At 43.1% G+C, this 27,726-nt stretch overlaps 1 protein-coding gene across 3 annotated transcripts; it reads right to left on the bottom strand.

The window, feature by feature from the left end:
• Positions 1–3,244: 3,244 nt before the first annotated feature.
• Positions 3,245–16,748, bottom strand: LOC132230652 (leukocyte elastase inhibitor-like). 3 transcript variants are annotated; one of them, XM_059688423.1, is made up of 8 exons: positions 16,634–16,691; positions 16,062–16,135; positions 15,320–15,494; positions 12,606–12,743; positions 11,949–12,066; positions 8,470–8,612; positions 7,998–8,165; positions 3,245–6,554 (listed from the first exon to the last, which is right to left on the bottom strand). In XM_059688423.1, exons 3-8 carry the CDS (start codon positions 15,485–15,487, stop codon positions 6,150–6,152), a joined length of 1,140 nt encoding a protein of 379 aa, XP_059544406.1. In that variant the 5' UTR covers positions 15,488–15,494; positions 16,062–16,135; positions 16,634–16,691; the 3' UTR covers positions 3,245–6,149. The 3 variants fall into 3 exon arrangements, with proteins under 3 accessions (XP_059544406.1, XP_059544405.1, XP_059544407.1); XM_059688422.1 differs by lacking the exon at positions 16,062–16,135 and having other exon boundaries at positions 16,634–16,748; XM_059688424.1 differs by lacking the exon at positions 16,634–16,691 and having other exon boundaries at positions 16,011–16,115.
• Positions 16,749–27,726: the final 10,978 nt, after the last annotated feature.

Raw genomic sequence — 27,726 nt, forward strand, 5'->3', positions numbered from 1 at the left:
AGCTACTAGACTTAATACATGAATTTGGCAATGTAGCAGGATACAAAATTAACCCCAAGAAATCTGAGGCATTTCTATACACCAATAGTGAACTTTCAGAAAGAGAGATTATAAAAAGAATCCCGTTTACCATTGCACCGAAAAAAATTAAGCTACCTAGGAATAAAGTTAACTAAAGAGGTAAAAGACCTCTACTCAGAAAACTACAGGACATTGAAAAAAGATATAGAGGAAGACATAAACAGATGGAAGAACATACCGTGTTCATGGATTGGTAGAATCAACATCATTAAAATGTCCATACTACCCAAAGCAATCTATAAATTCAACGCACTTCCCATTAAAATACCAATGGCATACTTCAGAGATCTAGAACGAACTCTCCAAAAATTCATCTGGAATAAAAAAAGACCCCGAATAGCTGCAGCAATCCTGAAAAAGAACAAAGTAGGTGGGATCTCAATACCAGATATCAAGATGTATTACAAAGCCACTGTTCTCAAAACTGCCTGGTACTGGCACAAGAATAGGCATATAGATCAATGGAATAGAATAGAGAGCCCAGAAATCGGCCTGAACCAATATGCTCAATTAATATTTGGCAAAGGAGGCAAGAGCACACAATGGAGCCAAGATAGTCTCCTCAATGAATGGTGTTGGGAAAATTGGACAGATATATGCAAGAAAATGAAACTAGATCACCAACTTACACCATACACAAAAATAAACTCAAAATGGATAAAGGACTTAAATGTACGACAGGAAACCATAAAAATTCTAGAAGAATCCAAAGGCCACAAAATCTCAGACATATGCCGAAGCAATTTCTTCACTGATACATCTCCTAGGGCACCTGAAACTAAAGAGAAAATGAACAAATGGGACTTCATCAAAATAAAAAGCTTCTGCACAGCAAAAGAAACCATCAACAAAATGATGAGAAAACCCACTGTGTGGGAAAACATAGTTGCCAATGTCATATCTGATAAGGGCCTAATCTCCAAAATTTATAGGGAACTCATACAACTTAACAAAAGGAAGATAAACAATCCAATCAAAACATGGGCAAAGGACCTAAATAGACACCTTTCAAAAGAGGACTTTCAGAAAGCCAAGAGACATATGAAAACATGCTCAAAGTCACTAATCATCCGAGAGATGCAAATCAAAACAACAATGAGGTACCATCTCACACCTGTCAGACTGGCTATCATCAACAAATCAACAAACGACAAGTGCTGGAGAGGATGTGGAGAAAAAGGAACACTTGTGCACTGCTGGTGGGAATGCAGACTGGTGCAGCCACTATGGAAGACAGTATGGAGTTTCCTCAAAAAACTGAAAATGGAACTCCCATTTGACCCTGTGATCCCACTTCTAGGTATATATCCCAAGAAACCAGAAACACCGATCAGAAAGGATATATGCACCCCTATGTTCATAGCAGCACAATTCACCATAGCTAAGATCTGGAAACAGCCTAAGTGCCCATCAGTAGATGAATGGATTAGAAAACAGTGGTACATCTACACGATGGAATACTATGCTGCTCTAAAAAGGAAGGAACTCTTACCATTTGCAACGGCATGGATGGAACTGGAGAGCATTATGCTAAGTGAAATAAGCCAGTCAATGAAGGAAAAATACCACATGATCTCACTCATTCATGGATAACAGAGACCATTATAAACTTTTGAACAATAATAGATACAGAGTCAGAGCTGCCTCAAACAGATTGTCAAACTGCAGCGGGAAGGCCGGGGAGGGTTGGGGAGGAGGTAGGGGGGTAAGAGATCAATCAAAGGACTTGTATGCATGCATATAAGCATAAGCAATGGACATAAGACACTGGGGGATAGGGGAGGCTAGGGGACTGTCTAGGGCGGGGGGGGGGAATGGACACATATGTAATACCCTTTGTATTACTTTAAGCAATAAAAATAAATAAAAAAAGTAAAAGCCTAAGTGACCATTATGACTGGACAACTGGATGACTTGAAAACTGGCCGGTAACTATGATGCACACTGACCACCAGGAGACAGACTGTCCTGGTGGTCAGTTTACTCACACAGCCAACCTCCTGTGGCTGGCCAACCTCCCGCAATCCTTCCCTGCTTCTGGTCCCAATTGGGACTGAGTGAGACAGCCCAATTGGCCAGGAGGGACCCCACCCACACATGAATTCCTACACTGGGCTTCTAGTCTAATATAGTTGTACAGATATGTGATATCTACCTTTGGGATATGTTTTTAAAATCATGTTGTTAGGCAAGTTTGTTGTAGTGCAAACATCATAAAGTGCACTTACACAGACCTAGACAGTACAACTTCATCTGGATTTCGGCAGTGTGGTATATCCTATTGTTTCTAAGAAAAAACTCTGTACAGCATTTTACTGTCAAAAACTGCATGAGATTAAGTCCAGCACAAGAGAAAATGATTCAATCAAGAAACACAAGAGAGCAGGTGGGTGGGTGGGGGGTGGGAGTTGGCAAAAAAAAAAAAAACAAAAGAAAAAAAAATAGACACACAATAAACACAAAATGTATGCAGCTGCTGCCATTGTAACATTCCACTGTTTTAAGCACATTGTTCTTTCATAAATAGAAAAATTACCCAGTCTAAAATAATGGTAAAAGTTATAATATAGTAACTACACTTACTATCATTATCAAATATCATGTACTGTGCATCATTGTATATGCTACACTTTTCTATGAAGGGCAGCGCAGTAAGTTTGTTAATACCAGAGTCACCAAAAACACGTAAGTAATGTCTTGCACTATAGTTCTATGAAGGGTAGCGCAGTAAGTTTGTTTATACCAGCGTCACCACAAACGCGTAAGTAATGCCTTGCACTATAATGCTATGTTGGCTACAACATCACCAGGCAATAGGAAATTTTCAGCTTCATTATGATCTTGTGGGACCACCAAGATAGATGCACTCTGTTGTTGACCAAAATGTCATTAAGCAGCTAGTGATGGTAATTGTACTTTTATTCTCTTCACAGAAAATACAGGACTCCAGAAATGTTACCTCTATTTTTCTTCCCCAACATCTTAGGTATAATTTATTTTAATTTTGTATATGTCTGACATTCTGCAGATAATATTACTATTGTTTTATATGGTCAATATTTATTTAAATTTATATTTAAATTTTTTCTTGCTCTTGTTCTTTTCCTAGAACTCTTATGTTCCTTTTGCATAAATAATATTCTCTAGAATTTTTTTAAGTCTCTCTCAGTTTTTGTTTGTCTGATTATATCTTAAGGAATATTTTTCCTGGGTATAGAATAATTCTGGATTGGCAGGCGTTTTGGGTGATGTTTTTTCAACATGTTAAATCAGTCTATAATGTCTGATTCTCATAACTTCTGTTGATTTATGTGTTGTCCTTCTAACAGTTGCTCCTGTGAGGGTACTTTGTCTTTTTTCTTTGGCTGTTTTTACATCTTTCATGATCATCTCTTTGGTTTTCTGTAGTTTCAGTGGAATGTGAGTAGAAATGGATTTCTATGTAGTATCCTCTTCGCGGGTGAGTAGGATTTCTAAAATCTGTGAATTGATGTTTTAACAAATAAGTTTTAGGATACACATTTTGAATGTTACATCTTTAAATATTATTTTGCACCATATTGTCTTTTGCCTTATCTTTTCCTGTTAAGCATCTTCTTACTGACTATTTTAACTATTCTTATCCTTCCTTTTATATTTTCCATTATTTTGTCTTTCTAGGCTTCACTCCTTATAGTTGTCTTTCTGGAAGAAATTATGGGGAATTTTTTCTGGTCTGACAATCCACTCTTTTCTATTTAATTTGTTGATAAATTTATCTATTTAGTTTTTCATGTGTTATATTTTTAAGTTTTGGAGTTCTATTTCACTTCTGATCTTTTTTAAACAAATATTTTTAAATTAATTTCAGAGAGACAGGGAGAGGGAGAGAGAAATAGAAACATCAATGATGAGAGAGAATCATTGATTGCCTCCCTTTGCACACCCCCAACTGTGGAGTGGAGCCCATCAACTAGCCCACCATGGTCCTGCTCTTTCTTGAGTTAGAGCCCATTGGGGAAGCAGCCCCTCCACTGCTGCCTGCTGCCAGCACCACATGGCCAACACCCACCATGTTCCATGCCGCCCCCCGGTGGTAAGCACACCTCATAGTGAGCGGTCAAACTCCTGGTCTCCCTGTTGAACTCCCAGTCCTGAACTACCCCTTGAGGGGACAATTTGAATATTTGACTTTTATTATGTAGGATCTGAGGTTTATGGGTAATCATTCCATAGGGATGATTTTTGTTTGCTTCTTCCATATGCCTCTGGATAGTAGCAAACCAGAATAGATGTAATCCAAATCCAGGGATTGGAATTGGGGGGACTGTCCAAGGACTTACATCAGGGCTACATTCTGAGCTGCTGCAGTCATACTCCTAGAGTGTAGTTCTAATGTTGCCATGTGAAAGCACATGGTCACAATGGGGCCTCATACTTGACAGGCCAAAATTCTGCGTGCCTGGCCTTGAACATCATCAAAATCAATGCTTCATGCCCTTTTACATAAGTTGGATTGGGAAATGCCCCTAGGGTAAAAGTGGCCCCAGTTGTCAAAGTCACCCATTTACCCAGGATTGCTGAGTACTTCATAATCATGGCAGCTCCCTTGCCTTTGGGCTCATGCTTGCTTGGTTTGTTGTTGTTGTTGATTTAGTTGTGTTAAAAGATCTGAGTTACCTAGTTCACATTGCAGTAAAGAATTAGATGTTCTCCACATAAAATATTTTTTGAATTCTAGTTTCTGCTCTGAAATTTACTACCTGTTTTAACCTTCAATAATTTATTTGTCGTCCATGAGCCTGCTCCCTCATATATGAAAAGGATTTGAGCAGAGTTGCATGGAGCCCTGCAGTTCAGGTTCTACCCGATTAGCACAATTTACTCTAAATCATTGAGTAGATTTTAGCCTAAGATCCCAAAGGGAAGGATTACAGAATGCAGTGACTTGCATTTCTTGTTTTTCCTATACGTAAGAGAACCTTCAATATTGAAGCTGCCCGTAAGCATTTCAAAGGAAAAAAGGAAGGAAAGCTTGCTAACAGATTTGCTAAAATCTTCTTTTTCTTTCATGGAGCCACTGACTATCATCATGGATGCCAGTATTGTCAGTCCAGGAGCCCCATTAGTCCTGTCTTTTCTGAGATCAGATAGAAACAAGAAGAGGACTGAGATCAGTCTGGCTAGCAGAATCGTAGGAAATGTCATTAGCCAGCCCACCAGCTTTGTGGGAGCAAGAAAATGCAGCATTTCCAGCCCCATTGCAAGCAGTGCATTTGACTAAGGTTTATATTGATCACAGACCCCCCCCCCCCCCAGCACTGCATAAAGCCATCCCATTGCTATCACAGTCTGGACTAGATGATGGAAATCAAGAGCCCTTATCAGAAAACACACTAAAAGCTGGTAACAGTGTGATCCTTGCACCCCCTCTTACTTAACAGTCTCCCCTACTTCACTTCTCTGTTGTACTTTCATGGCCTCTTTTAAGATAAGACACTTACTTCTTTATTCCTTGTGACCCCACACAAACTACAAACCAGACGGATAAAGGAAAATAAGCTCTTTAATCGTTTGAAATCGGAGGGACTATAACAGAACACTAATCCTGTAGAACTAAGGGTCAGAAACACTGGCCAAGGCAAATTTATCTTCATAATCCAACCCTTAATTGGGCTGCTCTCCTATATTTCAATTGAATGTCTGTTTTTAAGCCTTCCTTCAGCAATGACAGTCTCTCTATGATTCCTTCCAGAAGTCTATCTGTGAAACAAATTACAGTACTGTAATTTTTCTCATGGCTATCAAGACAGTACAGCAGTTTCTTCCTTTACTACACTATCAAGAGTCTACATATCTGCTTGGTGCATTCAAAAGCAATCACTACATTTTCCAATATATAAAAAAAATAGATACCTATGCCAAAGTTAATGGGTGTAAACAGCCCTCAGAGCTGACATTACAAAGGAAATTACAGATTTTTTTTTTTGGGGGGGTGGAAGATTTATTGTAGAAGATATATAATTTGCATATATGTTTGAAAGGGCCAGTGATACAGCTCTGAGCCTGACCTTGGATTTCCACAGTCTCTAAGGAGAAGAAAGTCTGCCTAAGAACAGGATGTTAGCTGAGGGATTGTGTCGAATGAAAAAAATGAATGGATGGTCGGCCACAAAATTTTCCTGTGGGAAAACCGCACAACCGTACGCTAAAATTCCGGCTGTGGCAGCCGCTGCCTCTGTGCCCTCCTCATTAACTTCCACAAAAGACTTGTGGATAATTTCTGATATAAAAAGATCTCCGGCTCTTGATATGCCAGACAAATCAGCCTTGGGATTAAAGAGATCCTCTATACCCAGGCTGGCCAGGTGAGATTTGAGGTTGTAGGTGTCTTCCAGCTTGAACCTGGGCAGGTGGACGTTGACTTCAAAAAATCTCAGATTCTCAGGTTTGGTCCACTCATGCAGTTTTTCCAGGGTCAATTGTTCTTCGATCTGAAATGAGAAAGGGCAAAAGAAGAGGTGAGAACTATTCCACGTAAGCAAGGCAATACACATTATTTACATGAATGGATTCATGTTATCAGTTCCTAATCAGTTTCTTCCATGTTTTGTGCCAAAATAGGATCCATTTGGAGGATTTCATTTCTTTTCAACTGGTGAGAATAGAACAGAGCTGTGGTCCAAGCCATCAAGGGCCCAAGTAACAGGGACTTTGGACATTCAGGTGCTTCAACTACCCATCCATCCACCGACCCAACCATCCATCCACCCAGGCTTTCCTAAACCCCTCCCACACTGGATTACTGTGGTAGACCATGATGGCTATTATAGCTTTAACTGGTTGATTGATCCAATGTAAAACTCAAATGTTTTCTTCTAGTTCTTCTATTCTGAACCCTACTGATCACTATAGTTATTTGTGAACTCACTGTGCTGAAGTAATCTCTAGTAGATTTAGCTTCTGGGTAAAACAAGAAAAGGGACTAGTTCCTCATCTAAAATTGGGAGAGGGTTAATGATAGTACCTACCTTATAGCCTTGTTGTGAGCAATAAATGACTTAATGTATGCGAAGCACTTGGCACACAGTACTAGTAAGAGCCACAAGAATGTCAGCTATTATCACTGACATATTACTACTACTATTGGACTAGAATGGGCCCATCATTCCACTTGTTCTACTGATGCTGATTATCTCTTTTATAAGGCTGGAGAACTTCTCTTTACAATCAGAGAAGAGACAAATATGAAAATAGAATTAGAAGAAGGAACATCCTGATTTTAATACATACTTTATACATGTCAATAATTAATATTGGACCTCTTCCTGATAACAAGTTTGGTTAGGGAGAGGGTAGAGAAAAACCACATAGCAGGCTAGAGACACTAAAGAAAACCATATTCTTCACAGTTTTGCCTTGTCCTAGCCTGACAAGAAATGTCTTTGCCTTTAACTGAAATAAAATAGAAACATCATACAAAGTTCATATGAGAAAGTAGGCTTAGCTTTCAAGCTAGTGTGTCATTTGGGTCTTTCCTACCACGTAGCCGTGAGAAATTTAATTCACAGTCTATATGAATTGTGATGAGAAGGAGCAGTGTAATAATGGGACCTCATTGTACAAGTTGAAGCTATCTAGTATAAATGTCTTGGGTTTTTTAATTTTAATAAATTTGTTTCTATAAAATAATTCTAATTTTACTGCACTTTCCTCTAAAGTGTATTTAAGAAAATTCCTGTGAGCTGCCACTGACATGTTACATTTAATATAGATTTTTAGAAGTCCCCACCACAACTGTTCACTGACAGTCCCTGAAAAGTTAATCTTAGAGCCTCAGAGTAGCAAACATTGATGACCTACTACCACACCACATACACAGAGACAGAACCCATCTATCAGAAGGAAACATGAAGCATGAGCGTGGGAGCCGTTACCTTCTTCAGACCCGTGGCCTCGTCCTCGATGTCATCTGGCAGCAGGATGACCATGCTGAGGTCCCTGCCTTGGTAAGGCAGCTCCAGCACCCGGCACTTAAGGTCCTCGATGTAGCCAAATGAAAATGTGTTCGTCTGATACATCATTTTCACTATTTTTTTGTCTTTCTGAACAGTTGAAAAAACAAGTCACTCACATTATTATCTGCATTCTCTCAGGCAGTGGTTCTCAACCTTCTGGCCCTTTAAATACAGTTCCTCATGTTGTGAAGCAACCATTAAATTATTTTCGATGGTACTTCATAAGTGTAATGTTGCTACTGTTAGGAACCGTAATGTAAATAACTGATATGCAGGATGGTCTTAGACGACCCCTGTGAAAGGGTCATTCGACCGCCAAAGGGGTCATGAGCCACAGGTTGAGAACCGCTGTCTTAGAGCAAAAAGCAATTTTATAATGACATCACCTCACCTTATTCAATCTGAATGGTGTATCAGTTGTGTTCTTTTTACTGAATTTCTCCTGCCAGTTTCCTTTGAAATAGATGGCATTAACTAGCACAAGTTTGGTCATATTATCAACCACGCCTGCAGCCAACAATTCTGGAATTTTTCCTAAAGAAATAAAGTATTTTTTTTAATCAGATATTAGCATCCCATTCTTCAACTGCATTGAAATGCACTTCAAATTCATACTTTCTATTTAAGTCCCATTAATATGTTAGTTAGGGAAGCCCTACCAGTATGTTTTGACTGTAAATAAACCAACTAAAAGGTTTAAAAGCTAAACACAGGACGATTTTTTCTGCATTGTATGAGAAACAATGAGCCTTCTTTAGTGAATGGCCATTCTTTGGCAGGCATAAAAAATATTTTTTCATGAAAAAGTTCTATACTAATAAAAGGGTAATAAGCTAATTAGACCGAACATCTTCCAGATGACCTTGCGGACGTTCTTTGAGACAAAACCATGGTGAGGGAGCCAAGGCAGAGGCAGTTAGTGGCTATCAGGCAGGCATGGGAGTGCAGTTAGTGGGTTCAGGCCAGCAGGGGAGAGCAGTTAGGAGGATCACGCCAGCAGGGCAGAGCAATTAGCTGGATCCAACCAGCAGGGGAGAGCAATTAGGGGAATCAGGCCAGCAGGCAGGTGAGCAGTTAGGAGCCAGTAGCCCCGGATTGCGAGAAGGATGTCCAACTGTTGCAGGGATCTGGCCTAAACCGGCAGTTGGACATCCCCAGAGGGATCCTGGATTGAAGAGTTTGTAGGCCAGGATGAGAGACCCTACACCCCGTGCACGAACTTTGTATCTTGGCCCTCTAGTTTTCAATAAGTCACTCCTTCAAAGCCTCCAAGTGAAAGCTGCTCTCACAGAAAACATTTTAACAGATAACCAAAGGCTAGGACAGTTAGTCCTCTGAAACGCCAGTACCCCTGTGACCACAGCATACCCATGAAAATGCCTTGGATGGGAGAAAGGTGTTGGGTAGGTGCCTTGACTCAGACCTAGACGAGGTTAGAGAGAGTGGTGGTGGAGAAACAACTGAGATGGAGCCACCCCTGACAGCTTAGACAAGACATTTCCCAAAATACTTATGGCCACAGCAGTTTGTGTCACAAGTATGAGAATATTAGAGGCCTGATGCATGAAATTTGTGCCAGCGGCTCAGCCTCCCCCACCTCGGCTTTGACCTGAAGTTGTCTAGAAAGGCGTCAAGTCTAATTACCATATTATGCTTCTATTATTATAGACTAGAGGTCCAGTGCATGAAATTTGTGCGCTCCATGGGGAGGGGTCCCTCAGCCTGGCCTGCACCCTCTTGCAGTCTGGGAGCCCTCGGGGGATGTCTGACTGGTGGCTTAGGGACTACCAACTTTCAGTGGGGAGCAGGTGGACATCCCTAGCACTGCTGTGGCGGCGAAAGAGGCTTCTAATACCACTGCTGCGCTCGCCAGCTGTGAGTCCGGCTTTTGGCTGAGTGGCATTCCCCCCGATGGAGTGCACTGACCACCAAGTGGAAGCTCCAGGGTTGAGCAGGCTCGCAACATAAGTGGCTCTAAAACATTCCCTGAGTGGTCCCAGATTCTGAGAGGGTGTAGGCCTGGGTAAGGAACCCCACTGGTGCATGATTGTGGCCAGGAGTGATGCAGGAGGTAGGCCAGCCAGGAAGGGATTGTGGGAGGGTGCCAGGACATGTCTGTCCCATCTCGTTCAGTCACGATTGGCCAGACCCCAGCAGCAAGCTAACCTACTGGTCAGAGTGCCTATCCCCTGGTGGTCAGTACACATCATAGCGACTGGTTTACTGGTCGACTTTCTGCCCCCTGGTGAATAGTGAACGTCATAGCGACCAGTTGAGTTGCCTTAGCATATCATTAGTATATTGCCCTCTGATTGGTTGAACAACCGACCAGATAACCTGACACTTAGCATATTAGGCTTTTACTATATGGGACTAGAGGCCCGGTGCACAAAAATGTGTGCACTCGGGGGTGACGGGGGTCCCTCAGCCCGGCCTGTGCCCTCTCGCAGTCTGGGACCCCTAGGGAGATAACGACCTGCTGGCTTAGGCCTGTTCCCGGGTGGCAGAGGGCAGGCCCAATCCCTAGGTGCAGCCCCTGGTCGGGCTCAGAGCAGGGCCTTTTGGGGAGTTGGGGCGCCGCCCCCTGTCATACACAGAGCAGGGTGATGGGGAGGTTGTGATGCCACCGTCAGTCACGCTCAGGGTAGGGCCGATTGGGGGGTTGGGCACCATCCCCTGTCACACTCAAAGCAGGGTCGATGGGGAGGTTGCAGCGCCACCCCCTGTCATGCACAGAGCAGGGCCAATCAGGGGGTTGGGGCATTTCCCCCTGTCAGTCACAGAGCAGGGCCCATCAGGGGGGTTGGGGCTCTGTACCCTGTCACGCACAGAGCAGGACCCCTGTGTGTGTGTGTCGGGAGGGGGGGGGGTTGGGGCGCCACATCCTGTCACACACAGAGCCGCAGGGTGATCAGGGGTTTGGGTGCTGCCCCGTCACGCTGATCCCGGTGCCGGGAGGCATCGAGGCTCCGCTGATCCCGGTGCTGGGAGGCATATAACCCTTTTACTATATAGGGTAGAGGCCTGATGCATGGGTGGGTGCAGCTGGTTTGCCCTGAAGGGTGTTCTGGATCAGGGTGGGGGTCCCCACTGGGGTGCCTGGCCAGTCTGGGTGAGGGGCTGAGGGCTGTTTTCAGGCTGGGACTGAAGCTCCCAAACACTCCTTTTTTTCTTTTTTATTCTGGGCCAGCTTTGGCTTTGAGGCTTGGCTCCAGCTCTTAGGCCTCCACTGCTGAAAGTAGGTTTCTGGCCTTTGCTTACAATGTTGCGATCCGGCTGGCTGAAGCCTGGCAGGTTTCTGGGGTTTTGTTTAGCTTCTATGTTTGTTACATAGTTGCTTGCAGCTCAGAGGCCTGCAGCAGCAGGTGGGAACGTTGGCGTCCTCCGTCACTGAACCAAGCAAGCCTCATGTTAGTTTCAAGCTGCCTGGCTGCCGGCCGACATCTTGGCTGACAGTTAATTTCCATATTGCCCTGATTAGCCAATAGGAAGGGTAGCGGTCGTACGCCAATTACCATGTTTCTCTTTTATAAGATAGGATTCTTTTCCATAATCTGGGCCAGAATGGATTTCTCTCAAAGCTTTATCTTTTTTATCCTACATTCAATGTGAGTTTTAATTTTAAAATGTGATTTTGTGAATTTATGGGGAAAATATTTAGCTGCTTCAGTGAAAGCATGTTGAACTTCCTACTTTGAGGAATTCCCACATTTAAAGGCTGTCTGGCACTGGGCAGTGGCAGAGTTTAGCCCCAGCGAGAGGGTGAGGGCAGAGGAAAAGGGCAGGGAATCATCTGCAGGCCGGGAGAGTGGAAGGAGGAAAGGAACGGCCAGTGTGTAATGAATGCCTACATTTGGCCCACTCTCTCACCTTCAGTCTGCCCTTTGACCCACTTGTTTATCACCTTTCTTGCATCTTCAGAGGCTCGCTGAAAATCTACACTGGCCAGTTCAGCACCGTACATTTTCTGGGTTGAAGCTAAGAACTCCTGTTTAAAATAAAGAAGTTAAAAAAAAACACCACAAAACAGGAGTAACTCCTACTATATACAGAAATGGTTTTCTAAAATCCTTAAAAGAAGAACAAATTGTCCTAAAGACATAAACTTCATTGTGACAAATATTCTAATCCTTATACTTTTTGCACTATGGTAAAAAACACATAACACTAAATTTACCACCTTAATCATTTTAAGTGTACAGTTCAGTAGTTTTGGTGTACAGAAAAGGAATTTACCAATTCTTTCCTGACCTTTGTCTAACATTTTCATAAATAAGTATACACTGATTGTTCTGGGAAGTGAATTATGGAATTCACTCTTGCTTTAGTAACACAGCCAGGGTCAACCTTTTCCTGTGAAGACTATCAAATGAAATCAAAACATTAATGGGGATATTGCCATCTGTTCAAATTCTGTATCTTTTTCTGAATGTTTATAAAAATAAAAACTGACTTCTGTGACTTGATTGTGCTGGCAAATGTCTGCACTGTTTCGTGAGTTTTAGCATGTGAATGTAAAGTACTCACTGGGAGGAACTCATAGGTTTTCTCTCCGTACAACCTATTAGCAAGTTTCAGAATATAGGGAGCTCCGCGCTTGTTGATATCAGCATTCAGACTCTGAAAACTTGAATGAATCTCCTTAACTGCATCGAAGTGAAGAGTCTAAAATAGAGGAAACATTCTTTGTATAGTCATTTATTTTGAAACGGATTCCTTGACATTTGCTTCTATCAAATTAAATTAATGCTTTTATTACTAATTATCAATAGTTCCAAGCCCAATACTTTATTAAACTTTCATTTGAGAACAAAAGATTAAAGAATCTAAAATGTATCGGTTTGTGAGACATAATTACATCAGAAGCTCTTTTTATATCACTGTTTTAAAATTATAGTCCCATGAATGTAAGTGGTAAATAGGCTTAATATTTATCTAAGTCTGCTTTTTTTCCAGAGAAAATTATAACGTGTATATTCACATATAAATTCTGCATCAAATATAGTTTTACTGGAAGTTCTCAGAAATAAACAGTAAAATTAAGAATCAACCCCTATGTGGGAACACAAAGATATTATAGAATTAAGGGGATTTTTAAACTACACTATCAGCTTCAGTAACTTAAAAATAACATCTATAAAATTAACATTCAGTAAAAGTTTAATTTTCATGTTACAAATCAAGAACCCTTTATGGTCTTAGGAGTCCTGGACTGTTTTTTTATTTTAACACACAAAGAACAAACCTACACAATGTACAAAGTGCAGTAACTCACCAAGATAGGGAATGTTTGCATACTTGCTATGATAGATCTGCTTTAATTGAAAAGCAGGAGAACACTTAAAATGACTTTTTCCTGAGGTAATACAGTCTCCTGATAAACCTCAAAATAGAAGCTGACATTACCCTGCAGGAAGCAACTATTATTACCAGGGGATAAAATAAAAAGTGGGTGTTGGGAAATATAAAAATGCTTTCATTTCTGAAGTTGTACAGACCATTGGATTTTCATATAATTCTATGTAATAAAGAGAAAATATGCAAAGTGACCATCATGCCCTTGCACAAGATGGATGCCCCCAGGTGCTCACAAGAGGGCCACACCCATGTGGTCACAAGACCACCTCCAAGTGGTCACAAGATTGCTATGCCCATGTTGTCACAAGATGGCCACCACAAGATGGCAGGCAAGGGAGGGCAGTTGGGAGCAAACTCACCAGCAGGGCAGTTGGGGGAGACCTGGCATACGGGGGAGTGCAGTTTGGGGGGATAAGGCTGGCATGGGAAGAAAGTTAGGAGCAACCAGGTCATTTGGGGTTGACCAGGTTGGCAGGGGAGGGCAGTTAGGGGGCTGGGGGGAACAGGCCTGCACAGGAGTGCAGTTGGGGGCAATTCATCCTGCAGGAGAGGGGAGTTGGGGGAAATCAGGCTGGCTGGGGAGCAGTTAGGCATCGATCAGTCTGGCAGGCAGAAGCGGTTAGAGCAGGGGTGGACAAACTTTTTGACTCGAGGGCCACAATGGGTTCTTAAACTGGACTCAGAAGAAGGAGCTGTGGCCGTGTTTCCCGACGTTGCCATGTTAACACTGCTGCTGGTGAAGGAGTGGAGGGGAGAACAAGAGAACCCTCCGCTCTTTTGGCTCCGCGGGTCGGATAGAACAGCCGAACGGGCCGGATCCGGCCCACGGGCTGTAGTTTGCCCACGGCTGGGTTAGAGGAAATCAGAGAGGAAGAAGGCTAGCAGTTGGGAGGCAGCAGTCCCCGAGTGTGAGAGGGATTGTCCCTGTGGGATTGGGCCTAACCCAGCATTTGGACATCCCCTGAGGGGTCCCTGATTGGAGAGGATGCAAGCTTGGCTGAGGGACAAACCCCACCCCCCAACCTCCCAGTGCACAAGTTTTGTGCACCGGGCTCTAGTGTAGAAATAAAAGATTTGCACCTGAAACAGATGGATAAACTTGAATCCAAAGCAGGACCTTCCCCAGTAACTGGCACCTTGTAGTCTTTCCCCTAGTTCAAGGAGAGCGGGAGCTCCCCTCTCAGAATTCAACAAAGACCACACAGCACAGTGGTGGGCCCCACACCCATGAAGGCCAGGTGGAAGGCCAGGCATTACTGCTTCTTCTCCCTGTAACAGGGACCTGCCATACCACCCAGGGCTTGGCCCTGTCCCTGCAGCCACCACACCTCACTTTTTTCCTCTCCTTCAGGCCCCCCTACCCACACAGGCACTTGTGCCAGGCACATGACTAAGTCTCAACAGTATAACTGCAGGATCTCCTGTGCCCTCAGAAAGGCAACACCGCCAACTTCCTCCATTCCCTGTGTTATTTTGTGCTGAAAGGTAACATTACATAGCAGGCATCTATTAATGAGTAGCGAGTTGCATGCAAAACAGAAAGTGAAAAATCTGCAGTGAGAGGAGATGCCTTCAAAGATTTGCCTACTGCAAGAGAAGCAGCACACCACCAGGGCTCTCATAGTTTTCTTCACCGCTGTATCCTCAGCCAAACAAAAAACAGTGCCTGGCGCATAGTACGTGCTCAGTAAAAACTCAATCATGACTGAAAGCCTGCATATAAATGAACTGTTCTTGGGACTTTTCTGAAAGTCTGGCCTCATCGTGTGTAGTTGTGGAACACACAAGCACAGTGTTTAAAGCTCCCGGTAAGAGCTCAGAGGCACACCATTTTAGGAGGGACTTGCAGGGAACCCAGACTCCTTTTGTTAGTTTCTGCTGACCTTGGACATCTGTGCCTCGGTAGTGCCTCTGGCCCCCAGGAAGACCATGGCCAGCGCTGAGGAAATGCTCATGGGGGAGATGAAGATGTTCCCAGAGGGGTTGCTGTCCTTCAGGGTGCGGAAGAGGTCCACTGCGAACCGGGTGTTGGCCAAGCTCAGCTGCTCCATGGTGAGGCTACAACACAGGACAGAGCCATAGCACACCAGCAAATATGGCAGCGACATTTCTCCACGTCTCCCTCGCCCTGAAACACCCGGAAACTTGTACTTCCTTTTCTTTTTCCAGGAGAACAAGAGCACTGTCTCATGAGCACACAGGTGGGAACTGGACAAGGATCCATCAGCGACCCAGGGCCAGGACCCAGGGAGCCGAGAGGGCTCTGACTTGCAGACTCAACAGGCAGGACTGGGCCCTTCCTACTCAGTTGGGGAGCACACACAGTTCCCACCCTTTACCTGAGATGATAATTTTCTATTAGAAATTCATAGCTACCTACTCCGCATTAAAGCAAATTTCAGCAAAGTGGTAGATTTTCCTCATTTTCAATTCAGTTGCTAACGGTTAGGGAGGTGAAGTGTCCCAAGTCCGGAGGCTGGTATAGGATGTGAGAGTTTGAAAACTCAGCACAGGCGTTAGGGTCGCGGTACAGCCCACCAGGAGCAGGGGCCAAGCATCCTCTCTGACACCCACCCCTCAGGTGTGGGTTACTGGCCTTCCACCTCAGCTCAGAAGCCTGCTTACCAATCCTGACTCCTCTCAGAGCTTGTTTCCACAGTAATGGGCAAGGAAGAATAATAGTGGTGCTAGCTGCCTCCCTGTAAGTAATACATTGAATTATCACTGTTGTTATTGGAAAGTAACCTCTAGGATCACATTGGCCTCCCTCCCTCCTACTCTCCATCCTCTCTCCCTCCCTCCTCCCTCCCTCCTTTCCTCCCTCCAAAGCAATGAAAAACTCTGCCCCCTGGGCTGTCTAAAAACTGTTACAAACTGCTCTGGGAGGCAGGAAGTTGAGAGAGAAATGATCCAGGGCTTGGCTCTGGCTTTCAGCCACAAGGCCTTGTTCTGTCCATCGCAGGCCAGCCTGCCCTCGCGCCAGGGATTATGGGGTTTTGTGGGGAGTGTTTCCAGTATCATCTCCCTCTCAGATAAGCAGTGCATGCAGCAGTCCCAGCTAAAGGGCAGGGCCTGCAGGGTACCCAGCCACGGAAGGCCAGGGCAGAGCCAGGAGTAAGCAGCTGGCAGATCCTGCCTTGGGCAGCCCCTGCTCTCTCCATCCCACTTCCCTAATGGGCCTGGTGCCCAGAACTCACGCTTTGCTTGCTGCCTGGGAGGGCCTCTGGATCTGAGGATGTCTGCAGTACAATCACAGCCCTCATATAGTCCCTGAGGTGGGTGCAGCTCTGGGCCTGCAGGAAGAGGAACTGGGTGGGGGGTGGGGGTGGGAGGAGGAAGAAGGGCGGTGCTGGGGGGCGTGATGTTGGGGCGGAGCTGCAGAAGGAGCAGGGTGGGGCAGCAGGGCAGGCACAGCTGGAGTCCAGGCACTGCCAGTAGAAGCCTAGATGAGGATGAACTCCATCCAGTGCCCTCTACAGGAGATGAGCACCTTTTTGAGTCTAGGTGAACTCAGATGTCTGGCAAGGACCTGAGGGCCTAGTTCTTGCCTAAGTGTGAATCACTGAGACGACATAATGTATCACCTCTTACAGGGCAAACTAGCCCCTCTGAATCTCATCTATATACTCCAAAATGGTTTTCTTTTCCTGTGTTTTTCTTTTTATTTTGTGGGGTGAGGAGGGACCTCCAGTATAAGACTAAACAGCCCTGTCAGCTGATGGTCATTGGTGCCAGTTCAATGCCACCAGGAATCCCCAATTTAGAGTGCAGTGAAGAAGGAAATTTCATTCAGTGCAAACAGTTCTATTGTGATACAGCTCAGTTACTAGTATGAAGCAGCAGATGGCAAGGTGGCCCTGTCTGGCTAGCCAGCTCTGCTCTGCTCTGGTCTGCTCCACCTGCTCCATTCCCATCCCCCTCTTCCTGTTTCTCCAGGAAACAATCTTGAGTGGAAAGAGAAAGTGTGCTCCCAGAGCCAGAAAGAAGCTGGCTTAAATAGAAGTCCCCACTCCTGGTCTCTGGTTGGTCCATCCTCATGCAAAGGAAGACTCCAAGTCCTCAAAGTTTGATTACTCCAAAAAGCACTGTCCTGATTGGTCAGAATGGAGCTGCTCTGATTGGTTAGTGAAAATGCTGATAAGGATAGACATGTATAGTTCCAATTGAATGGGGAAAGCCTCAGTCTTAAAGATTGAGATATAAGCTTATGCACAGCAAAAGAAACCATCAACAAAACAACAAGAAAGCCCACTGCGTGGGAAAACATATTTGCCAATGTCATATCTGATAAGGGCCTAATCTCCAAAATTTATAGGGAACTCATAATACTCAACAGAAGGAAGATAAACAATCCAATCAAAACATGGGCAAAAGACCTAAATAGACACCTTTCAAAAGAGGACTTTCAGAAAGCCAAGAGACATATGAAAACATGCTCAAAGTCACTAATCATCTGAGAGATGCAAATCAAAACAACAATGAGGTACCATCTCACACCTGTCAGGCTGGCTATCATCAACAAATCAACAAACGACAAGTGCTGGAGAGGATGTGGAGAAAAAGGCACACTCGTGCACTGCTGGTGGGAATGCAGACTGGTGCAGCCACTATGGAAGACAGTATGGAGTTTCCTCAAAAAACTACAAATGGAACTCCCATTTGACCCTGTGATCCCACTTCTAGGAATATATCCCAGGAAACCAGAAACACCAATCAGAAAGGTTATATTCACCCCTACGTTCATAGCAGCACAATTCACCATAGCTAAGATCTGGAAACAGCCTAAGTGCCCATCAGTAGATGAATGGATTAGAAAACTGTGGTATATCTACACGATGCTGCTGTAAAAAAGAAGGAACTCTTACCATTTGCAACGGCATGGATGGAACTGGAGAGCATTATGCTAAGTGACATAAGCCAGTCAATGAAGGAAAAATACCACATGATCTCACTCATTCATGGATAATAAAGACCATTATAAACTTATGAACAATAATAGATACAGAGGCAGAGCTGCCTCAAACATATTGTCAAACTGCAGCGGGAAGGCTGGGGAGCGTTGGGGGGCAGGAGAGAGGGGGGTAAGAGATCAACCGAAGGACTTGTATGCACGCATATAAGCATAACCAATGGACATAAGACACTGAGGGGTAGGCGAGGCCAGGGGATTGTCAAGGGCAGAAAAAAAAGGAGACATATGTGATATTCTTTGTAATACTTTAAGCAATAAAACAATTTAAAAAAGATGTTTAAATAAAAAAAAAAAAAGATTGAGATATATTCTAGGGCAGTGGTTCTCAACCTTGGCTGCACATTAGAATCACCTGGGAATCTTTTTAAAATCCCGATTTCTGGGCCTCATCCTCCAGAAATCCTGTTTCTTTGTTGCTAATGTTGTGGCCCCACGCCAGAACAAAGGAAAAGAAATTCCGAGGATGAGGCACAGAAATCAGAATTTTAAAAAGATTCCCAGGTGATTCTAATGTACAGCCGCCAAGGTTGAGAACCATTGTTCTAGGGACTCCATTCTAAGGGCTGGCTCAGATGCAGGAACACAGTGCTGGCAGGGAATTTAGTGCAGTCTTCTCCTTGAAGTGCCCTCCTGGTGAGCACCCTCCCCTCCCCTCCTTCTCCCATAGCAATGTCTGCAAGGGTCGGTCTTATGAATTTGAGTCTATTTAGCCAGCAGGAGTCCTTCTTGGTAGGTATGTTCTTTATCAGGGTCCCTAGGTCCAAACAACCTTGATGTCACTATCTTTAGAATACAAAATGAATTTATCCCATATTCTTCTCACAGTGATGGCTACGCCACTATTTCTGTGGGTTGTTTGTTTGTTTCCCACTTTAAATGTCTGGGAATTTAACTTCACCAAAATTAAAAGTGGTTGAAGGTATGAAATAATTCTGCATTCATGAAACTTGCCCCGTTTTCTTACAAATCTCAACATGAAAGGGCAACAAAGAAAAAGTCCTATTTGTGTGTGTGTGTGTGTGTGTGTGTGTGTGTGTGTGTGTGCGCGCGCGCGCTACTATGGATAATATAGTGTGAAAGGGACTGTAGATTTTTGTTTGTTTGTTTTTTACTCCAGAAGTTGTTTATCATGAAAAGGGTCAAGGAAGGTCCAATAATCAGTGACAAAAATATTCTCCATAGATTTTTTTTAAAAGCAAGAAAAGCTTAATAATGAAGATTTTAGACTGATTTACAGTTTATTAAATAAAGAAACCAACGCTTATTGAAAGCCACTTACTGCTAAATTCAAGTATTTTGATCAAATCTGGCATGCTCTCCAACATTTCCCACAGAACTAGAGCACCACTCACTGGCTTCTTCAAAGAGGTCAATGTGAGAAAGTCAGGAAAGAGAGGCTGCTCTGAGAAGTTGTTAAATTAAAATCTGAGACACATTCGTTGGAGAAAAAGTTTTCTGAATTTTATTTTTTCTCCTGCCATGTTGTATTTGTGCTTACCTGGAGTTAGCAATCTGGGTTAAATAGAAAACAAAGCATTTCCTAAGTCAATGTGTATACTGTATATAAGGTTCAGAGAAAATTGATCATTATACATCAATCAATCAATACATTTACTCTCTAGTGTGGAGGCAAAGTAACTGTTCTATCAAATAACATCGGAGTGTTCTCCTTGTGAATTTAAAATATAAAGAGCCACAATCAAAGCTCAGAGATACTTACACACTCAGGAAGGTACGGTGTTTGATATAACTACCAAATGAGCACATGCTTACCTGAGCTCCCATGCAGGAATCTCCCCCCAGACTGAAATGTGTGTGAGCACGTGCACCTGGAAACATGTATAAGAATGTTCATAGATCCAAGGAACAACAGCCTCCAGATCACCACACCCTCTGTCTGATGAACAGCAGCTGTGTGTGAAGCCTCCCCCCACCAGCCAGATGAGCCATCACAGCTGTAAACAGAACCCACTAGAGGAGCTGCTGCCAACTGAGGAGCAGTTGCTACCACAACCGCCCGAGAAGCATCCGCAGCCCGAGGAGCCACTGCCACCCAGGTAGCAGCCACTGAACGACTCAACATCTAGTTATGTCGGTGAGATCAAACATGGGTAGACAAAGAAACCCCCAAAAGAAAGAAAAGGAGGACTTGCCAGAAAAGCAGCTAAGTGATACAGAGGCATGCAACATGACAGAAAAAGAATTCAGAATAAGGGTCCTAGAGTGCATAAACCGGATGGAGGAAGAAAATCAACAATTTATGCAAGAAGCAAGAAGAAACAGATGAAAAAAATCAACAACTTATGTAAGAATCAAAAAGAAATGGATGAAAAAATCAATAACTTAGGTAAGAACAAAGAAGAAATGAAGAGTGATATAGCTGCAATAAAAAACACCATTGAAAGTTTCAACTGTATACTAGGAGAAGCGGAGTACTGAATTAGTGAATTAGAAGACAAGGAAGCAAAACACACCCAAACTGAACTGCAATTGGAGAAAAAAAAAATTAAAAGACAAGAATGTTCATAGCAACGTGCTTTCTCTTAGACCCGCATTTGGAAACCACATAAATGCCCATCAGCAGAAGAAGAGACTAATAAGTACAACAGAATAATATACAGTAATAAAAATAAGCAAACTACAGCAATGCACAGCAACACGGCTGCATTTGAAAGCTGCTGTTGAATGAAAGAACAGACACAGAAAGCTGGATGGTTTGATTATAGAAAGTTCAACAACAGGCAGAACTAACCCTTAGGGTTTGAAGTCAGGGGAGAGTTCTTTTGGAGAGCAAGGGGGATTGTACTGACTATATTTTCTTATTTTCTGTGTTCTCCATGCTCTGGTAGTTGGGGCCTTGATCCGCTAATTCCTAGAGATAGCGAATGGCCCCCTGATGCTCCTGCGAGTGTACCATTGATATAAATTCAGTGACCACTCTCTCAAATAGCTTCTTTATCAAACTCTTAGAGGCCAAGTCAATAGTCCCCCACTGGAAACTATCACCTCACATGTACCAAACCACTAGAGACTGCTTTTATAGCCAGCTCATCGCCCAGAATTATTTAAACTGTCTAATTTAAACCTAGTGTACCTATTCTGCCTTGCCCATTACTACCTGCAAGAATTCCAGAAGGCTTCGCCTTCACGCCTGCATGCCTCCTGGCAGAGTGGGTGCTTCCCAAGTCCCATCTGGTGTGATATCAAATGCTTATGATTTCTAGTTAATAATGCAGATTTTATAATGAAAGAAAACTCCATAATTTCAAGAGAAACATCAAAAGTGTTTTATTCAAAGTAATGTCCATCACTAGCTTCACATTTACCCCATCTTTCAGGTAATTTGTGGATACTTTCCCAATAGAACTCGTCTTGTTTTGAGGCAAACCATTCAGAGACCCTATTTTCCACTTCTGCATATGTTTTGAAGTGCTGCTCAGAAAGTGCGTGTGCCATGGATCAGAACAAATGGTAATTTGAATGAGCAAGGTCTGGTGAATATGGCGGTGGGTTAATACTTCCCAGGAAAGATCTTTTAACATGTCTTTTACTGGTTTTAAAGTGTGTGGTGGTGCGTTATCATGAAGCAAAATTACTTTGCCATACCTTCTGGCCCATTCTGGTCGTTTCTTAATCAAAGCATGGTTAAAATTGATTATTTGTTGTAGGTGGTGATCAGTATTAATGGTTTCTCCTGGTTTTAGAAGCTCATAATACACCACACCTTCCTGATCCCACCAAAAGCACAGCATAGTCTTCTTTCCGCAGCTATTTGGCCTTGCTGTGGATGTTGATATTTGACCTGGATCAACCCATGATTTTGTGCAATTGAGATTCTCAAAATAAATCCACTTTTCATTGGCAGTCATAAATCGATTCAATAAAGACTTTCTTTCATGCCATTGAAGCAACCTTGTACTGATGACTTATTTGCCATTTGTCTTTCGTTCAGTTGATGTAGCACCCATTTTAGTTCCTAAGTCTTTCCCATTGTTTGTGAATGATTGGAAATTGTTTGTTGAGCAACATTTAATTTTTCTGCAAGTTGTTTTTGAATTTGATATGCATCTTCACCCAATAATGTGTGCAATTGTTGGTCTTCAAACTCTTTCGGTTGACCTAGACCTTCTATGTCCTTCAAATCAAAGTTATCACTTTTAAAGCATTTAAACCAGCATTCACAAGTATCTTGAAATGGAACATGTTCACCATAAGCTTTCCAAAGTGACTGATAACTTTTTCTTCAAAATAAAGTAATGAATTAAAACTTCTTCAAATGCTCTTTTTTTGGCATGAAATTCGCTATTTTTAAGCATAAGAAAAGCTATGATGTTAACACCTTCAGCAAATTTGACATATGAAGTTTTGAAGCTTGCTGTCAATACCACAAAAGAGCATACATATCAAATGACATATATATCAACATATGTGTAACTCCATCTATTGAAAAAAACCTGCATTATTAACTGGTACACCTAGTAGGTAACCTAAGGCTGTGATTCTGGTATATAAAAAATCTGAATATATTTAGGAACCAGTTCTCCCATAGTGTGACTTCACAAAGTTTGGCTGCCTTCCATATGTATTTTTCAGTGGTAGCCTGTGTCAACTGACAAGCATTGGTGCCAAGTGAACGCCAACAGGATTGTTCAATTTGGGTGAAGTGAAGAAGGAAGCTTTATTGTGACACAGCACTCTGTGAAGTGAGCACAGCTGCAAGGGCCAGGCAGCCCTCTCGCTGTAGGTAGACAGCTCTCCTCTGCTCCTTGCTTCTTTGCTCCTTTTGCTATTGTTGTTTTTTTTTTTTTTAATTTGAGCCCTTTTTAGTAGGTATCTTTTGTCTCAGGAGTCACACTTGGGAAATAATGAGTGGCAAATGCTCTAGAATGGCAGTCCTACCTTCGGGAACATTGACTCAGATGTCACCCTTCCTTGGGGTGCTGTTTTACACCAACTATCCTGAAGCTTGCCTTTCCTTTCTCTTCATGATCTGTTCTGCAGAACTGAAGTTCTTACAAATTTTTTGGTTCAATTTACATAAAAAATGTCAAATGTTTAGGAACAAATCTAACAAAAAAATATGTGTGTGTGTGTGTGTCCTGCTAAGAAATCATTCTCTCCACAAGTACATGAAGATATTTTAGCTAATAAAGAGGGTATATGTAAATTGACTGTGACACATAATGGTCAAGATGGCTGCACCCATAGGGAAGGCAGGGATTCCATAACACAAGATGGCTGTACCCACAGTGGAGGTCCAGTTCCTATAACAAGCTTTACTTAGCAATCAGCAGGGACCTGAGGCTGTGTGGCAATGGGCCAGGACAGGGGGCCTGAGGCTGCTCCCACCTGCCTTGTGGGGCGTGACAGGGGACATCAGGCAACGCACCCCACCTGGCAGGGCTTAACGGAGACCTCAGGCCATGCCCACCACCCAGTGGATGTTGACAGGGGACCTCAGGCCATGCCCTTACCAGAGGGCCGAGCCAGGAGACCTCAGAACATGCATACCACCCTGGGCCATAGACCTTAGGCTATGCACCCTCCTGGTGGGGCTTGATCAGTGACCTCAGGCTGCACCCCATGGCCCAGGCCAGGGGACCTCAAGATGAATCCCCCACCCTGGTCCTGGGCCTGGTGATCTGAGGTCACACCACCCTCTCAGCATAGCTTTACAGGGGTAGGGCTGCCAGGGTCAGGATCTAGCCCAATGGGGGTGGGACTGGCCAGGTCTGGATCTAGCACAATGGGGGTGGGCCGGCCCGGTCTGGGTCTCCTGTGATTTGGAGGCACGTTTAGGTGTGTAGGGACTTGACTCTGATTCCTGTAATATGCCCCAAACTCAGGCGGGAGGCAGATTTTCATACACATTTTACTAATTTTCTTTCATCTCTGACACTTCTATTATAGAGAAAGGGCAAATAGAAATATTAAAATATTTCCTCTAATTAATTCCCTTTTAATGTGCATGAATTTCATGCACCTTGTCACTAGTATTTTTATATTTTCTTCTTAAAGCTTACTGTTTTGCTTTCACAATTAAGTCTACTGTCCATCTGATTGGTTTAATGCAAAAATCAACTTATCATTTTTTCATATGGTTCCCAAAGGTTCCAGAACAATTTATTGAAAATTTTCTCACTTCACTTCCAACTTTGAAGTACCACATTTGTCAGAAATATGATGGCCATAAGATTTATTATTCAAATTGATTAGATTTTGAGAGTAAAAAAGGGCATTGCTAATTATTGCTATAGAACAAGAGACTTAAACAGGCTGTTTTGAGCAAACAGGGATGATGGTCATCAGAAAGCAGGGTTTATATTCCTCTGCTCTCTGTTTTGTTCCATTTCTGACCACCTTTGCAGAAGAACCTACTTTATCTTATTTCCACAGCTTTAGAATAAGTTGTTATTCTATTAAGTATGTCCTTTCATCGTATTCTTCAATATTTTCTTGAATATTCTTGGCCTTTTACCTTGTTATATAAGTATTAGTGGCCCCGTGTAGAAAATTTGTGCACATTAAAAAGGAATTAATTATAGGAAATATTTTAAAATTGATATTTGCCCTTTCTCTATAATAGAAGTGTCAGAGATAAAAGAAAATTAGTAAAATGTATATGAAAATCTCCCTCCTGTCAGAGTCTGGGGCATGCTGCAGGACCTAAAGTCAAGTTCCTGCCCACCACCTGCATGTGCTTAGAAAACACAAGAGACCCAGACCCGGTGGGCCCCACCCCCATTGGATAAGACCCAGACTCAGCCAACCCCACCCCATGTCAAGCTACTCCTGGCAGAGAGCAAAACCTCAGGTCCCCCATACTGGCACCAGGTGGGGGTACAGTCTTAGGTCTCCTGTCAATCCCTGTTGAGCAGAGGGCATGACCTGATTTCCCCAGGCCTGGCTCTGGAGTGAGTGTGGGGTCACAGCCTGAGGTCCACTGTCAAGCACTGTGGGGTAGGGGGCGCGGCCTGATGTCCCTGCTGTTTGGTCGTTATGTTACAGCATCCCAGCTATTTTACACATTCCTCTATTATATAGATAGACTAGTAGCCCAGTGCACAAAATTTGTGCACTCGAGGGGGGAAGGGTCCCTCAGTTATTAAACATTTTATGGTACAACACTGACCACATTGGTGGTGGTGGTGATCTTGTCAGAATGTGTTATATTATGCAGATGAAAATCTATTTAAACAGATTTGATGTAGATATTTTCAAAGATAGAAGAATTGTCCCTGTCAAGTATTTCAGTTGATGCATATCTTCAGTAATTGTCATCATTGCAAAGTTTTCAGTCCCCATATGGATTGCTGGATATGATATGTCATGCGCTGTCCCTGTCCTTTGTAGCCTTTGTTACCTTAAGGTCTCTAGTTTTCCATTTATATGTTTAAGTAACAACCTTACCAGCTTAAAAATGTAAGCTTTTAACACTGCTCTCTCTGTTCCGTATCCTTCAGATAAAAACTGGAGTTGGGTTGTGGCAGAAGAGATAAATTCAGAAGGGGAATATTGAAGCAATGACTGCAGTGGGAGAAGAGGGAACCTGTTTCCCTGGCCACAGGCACTGGCGCCCTGGACCACAGGGCTGGCAGCTTCTCTGGGTGGCTGCAGCCTGGGAACTCTGGCCAGTAGCTTGTCCATCTCCTGGGCTGCAGCCAGCCTCAGGTGCTGGTGCCTGGACCAAAGGTGGGCAGCTTCTTCTTCTGGGGGCTTCTTCTTCTTCTGTGCTTCCAGGGTGGGCAGTCAGTTAAGTGTCATGCAAAAATAGGCATCACCAATCGCAGAAGCCGGGTGCAGAGCAGGGAAGCCGCAGCCAGGGATGCTTCCCTGACCCGCAGCTGGCTTCTGGGATCGCCTCCGCACCCGGCTTCTGCAGTCACCTATCCCAGAAGCTGGGTGCAGGGCCGGGAAGCCAAGGCCTGGGCGGTGGCGGAGGCTACTTCCCTGGCCACGCACCTGGCTTCTGCGATCACCCCTGCACTCGGCTTCTGCAGTCACCGATCACAGAAGCCGGGTGCGGGGCAGGGAAGCAGTGGCCAGGGACGATGGGGGCGGCCGCTTCCCTGCCCCTGCATCGGGCTTCTGCAGTCTCCTTCCCTGTCTGTGTCCACTTCCCTTCCCCACCCCCCAGGCTTCTCCGATCACCCGCTGGTGGCAGGGCAAAGGAGGCCTCCAGGGCCGACCTTTGCCCTGCTCCCTGGCTCTTGCCTGCACCTGTGTTTCTGATCACTGTCTTCCATCCTTCCCCTTTGCCTCCCATCATTGAGAGTATGCAAATTAACCGCCATCTTTGTTGGCAGTTAACCGCCATCTTAGTTGGCAGTTAATTTGCATATCGCCCTGATTAGCCAATGGGAAGGGTAGCGAAGTTACGGTTAATACCATGTTTGTCTATTATTAGATAGGATTAGAATCACTTGCCATGTTTCACCAAATGAAAAACAAAACAAAGAAAACCTGTTTTTTAATTGAAATTGCATTGATTATGTAGATCAATTGAGATTTCAATAATGAATCATGACCATGGTATAGCTTTCCATTTATTCAGAACTACTTTATTTTCTCAATAATGATTACAGTTTTCGGTATAGAATTTCTTAACATATTTTGATGAATTTATTCCTAAGCATTTGAACATTTTTCACATCATTATAAATGCTTCTGAAAACATTTTTTAAAACTTTGTAACTCATAGAAATACAAATTAGCTGTGTAACTTCACTTGAAACCAGTAACGCCTTACCTAACTCACTTTTAAGTTCTAATAATTTAGACTTTAGATGAAAATATTCATCTGAAATATTATAAGATTTGGTTTTACTTCAAGTTTTTATATATTTTGTTTTTCTTGAGTTACTATATCACCTAGGATCTTCATTAAATTTTGAGTAAGTAATGGCAACATACATTCTTATCTTGTCAAATTGCTAACTAATTTATTCTTTTATATTTTTGGATAAATTTGAGAGCTTATTATTGGGTGCATACAAATTTAGACTGGTTACATTTTCCTAGGGATCTGAGACTTTTTACCATATGAAGTGTCTGTCTTTATCACTAGAACAGGAAAACCTACTTTACCTAATAATCATAGTTACATCTACTTTTATGGTTAGTATTTGCATCAAATATCTTTCCATTCTTTTTTCCTAATTCTATTTATTTTTATGCTATAGATATATTTTCTGTAGACACCATACAATATTTTTTCAATCTGGCCTAACCATTTTTGTCTTTAAACTGAAATATTTAGTCATTTCACATTCATTTTTTAAGAATATCTTTTTTGATTTCACAGAGTAAGGGAGAAGG

This window comes from Myotis daubentonii, chromosome 3, assembly GCF_963259705.1.
Source record: "Myotis daubentonii chromosome 3, mMyoDau2.1, whole genome shotgun sequence".
Classification (NCBI taxonomy): Eukaryota; Metazoa; Chordata; class Mammalia; order Chiroptera; family Vespertilionidae; genus Myotis; species Myotis daubentonii.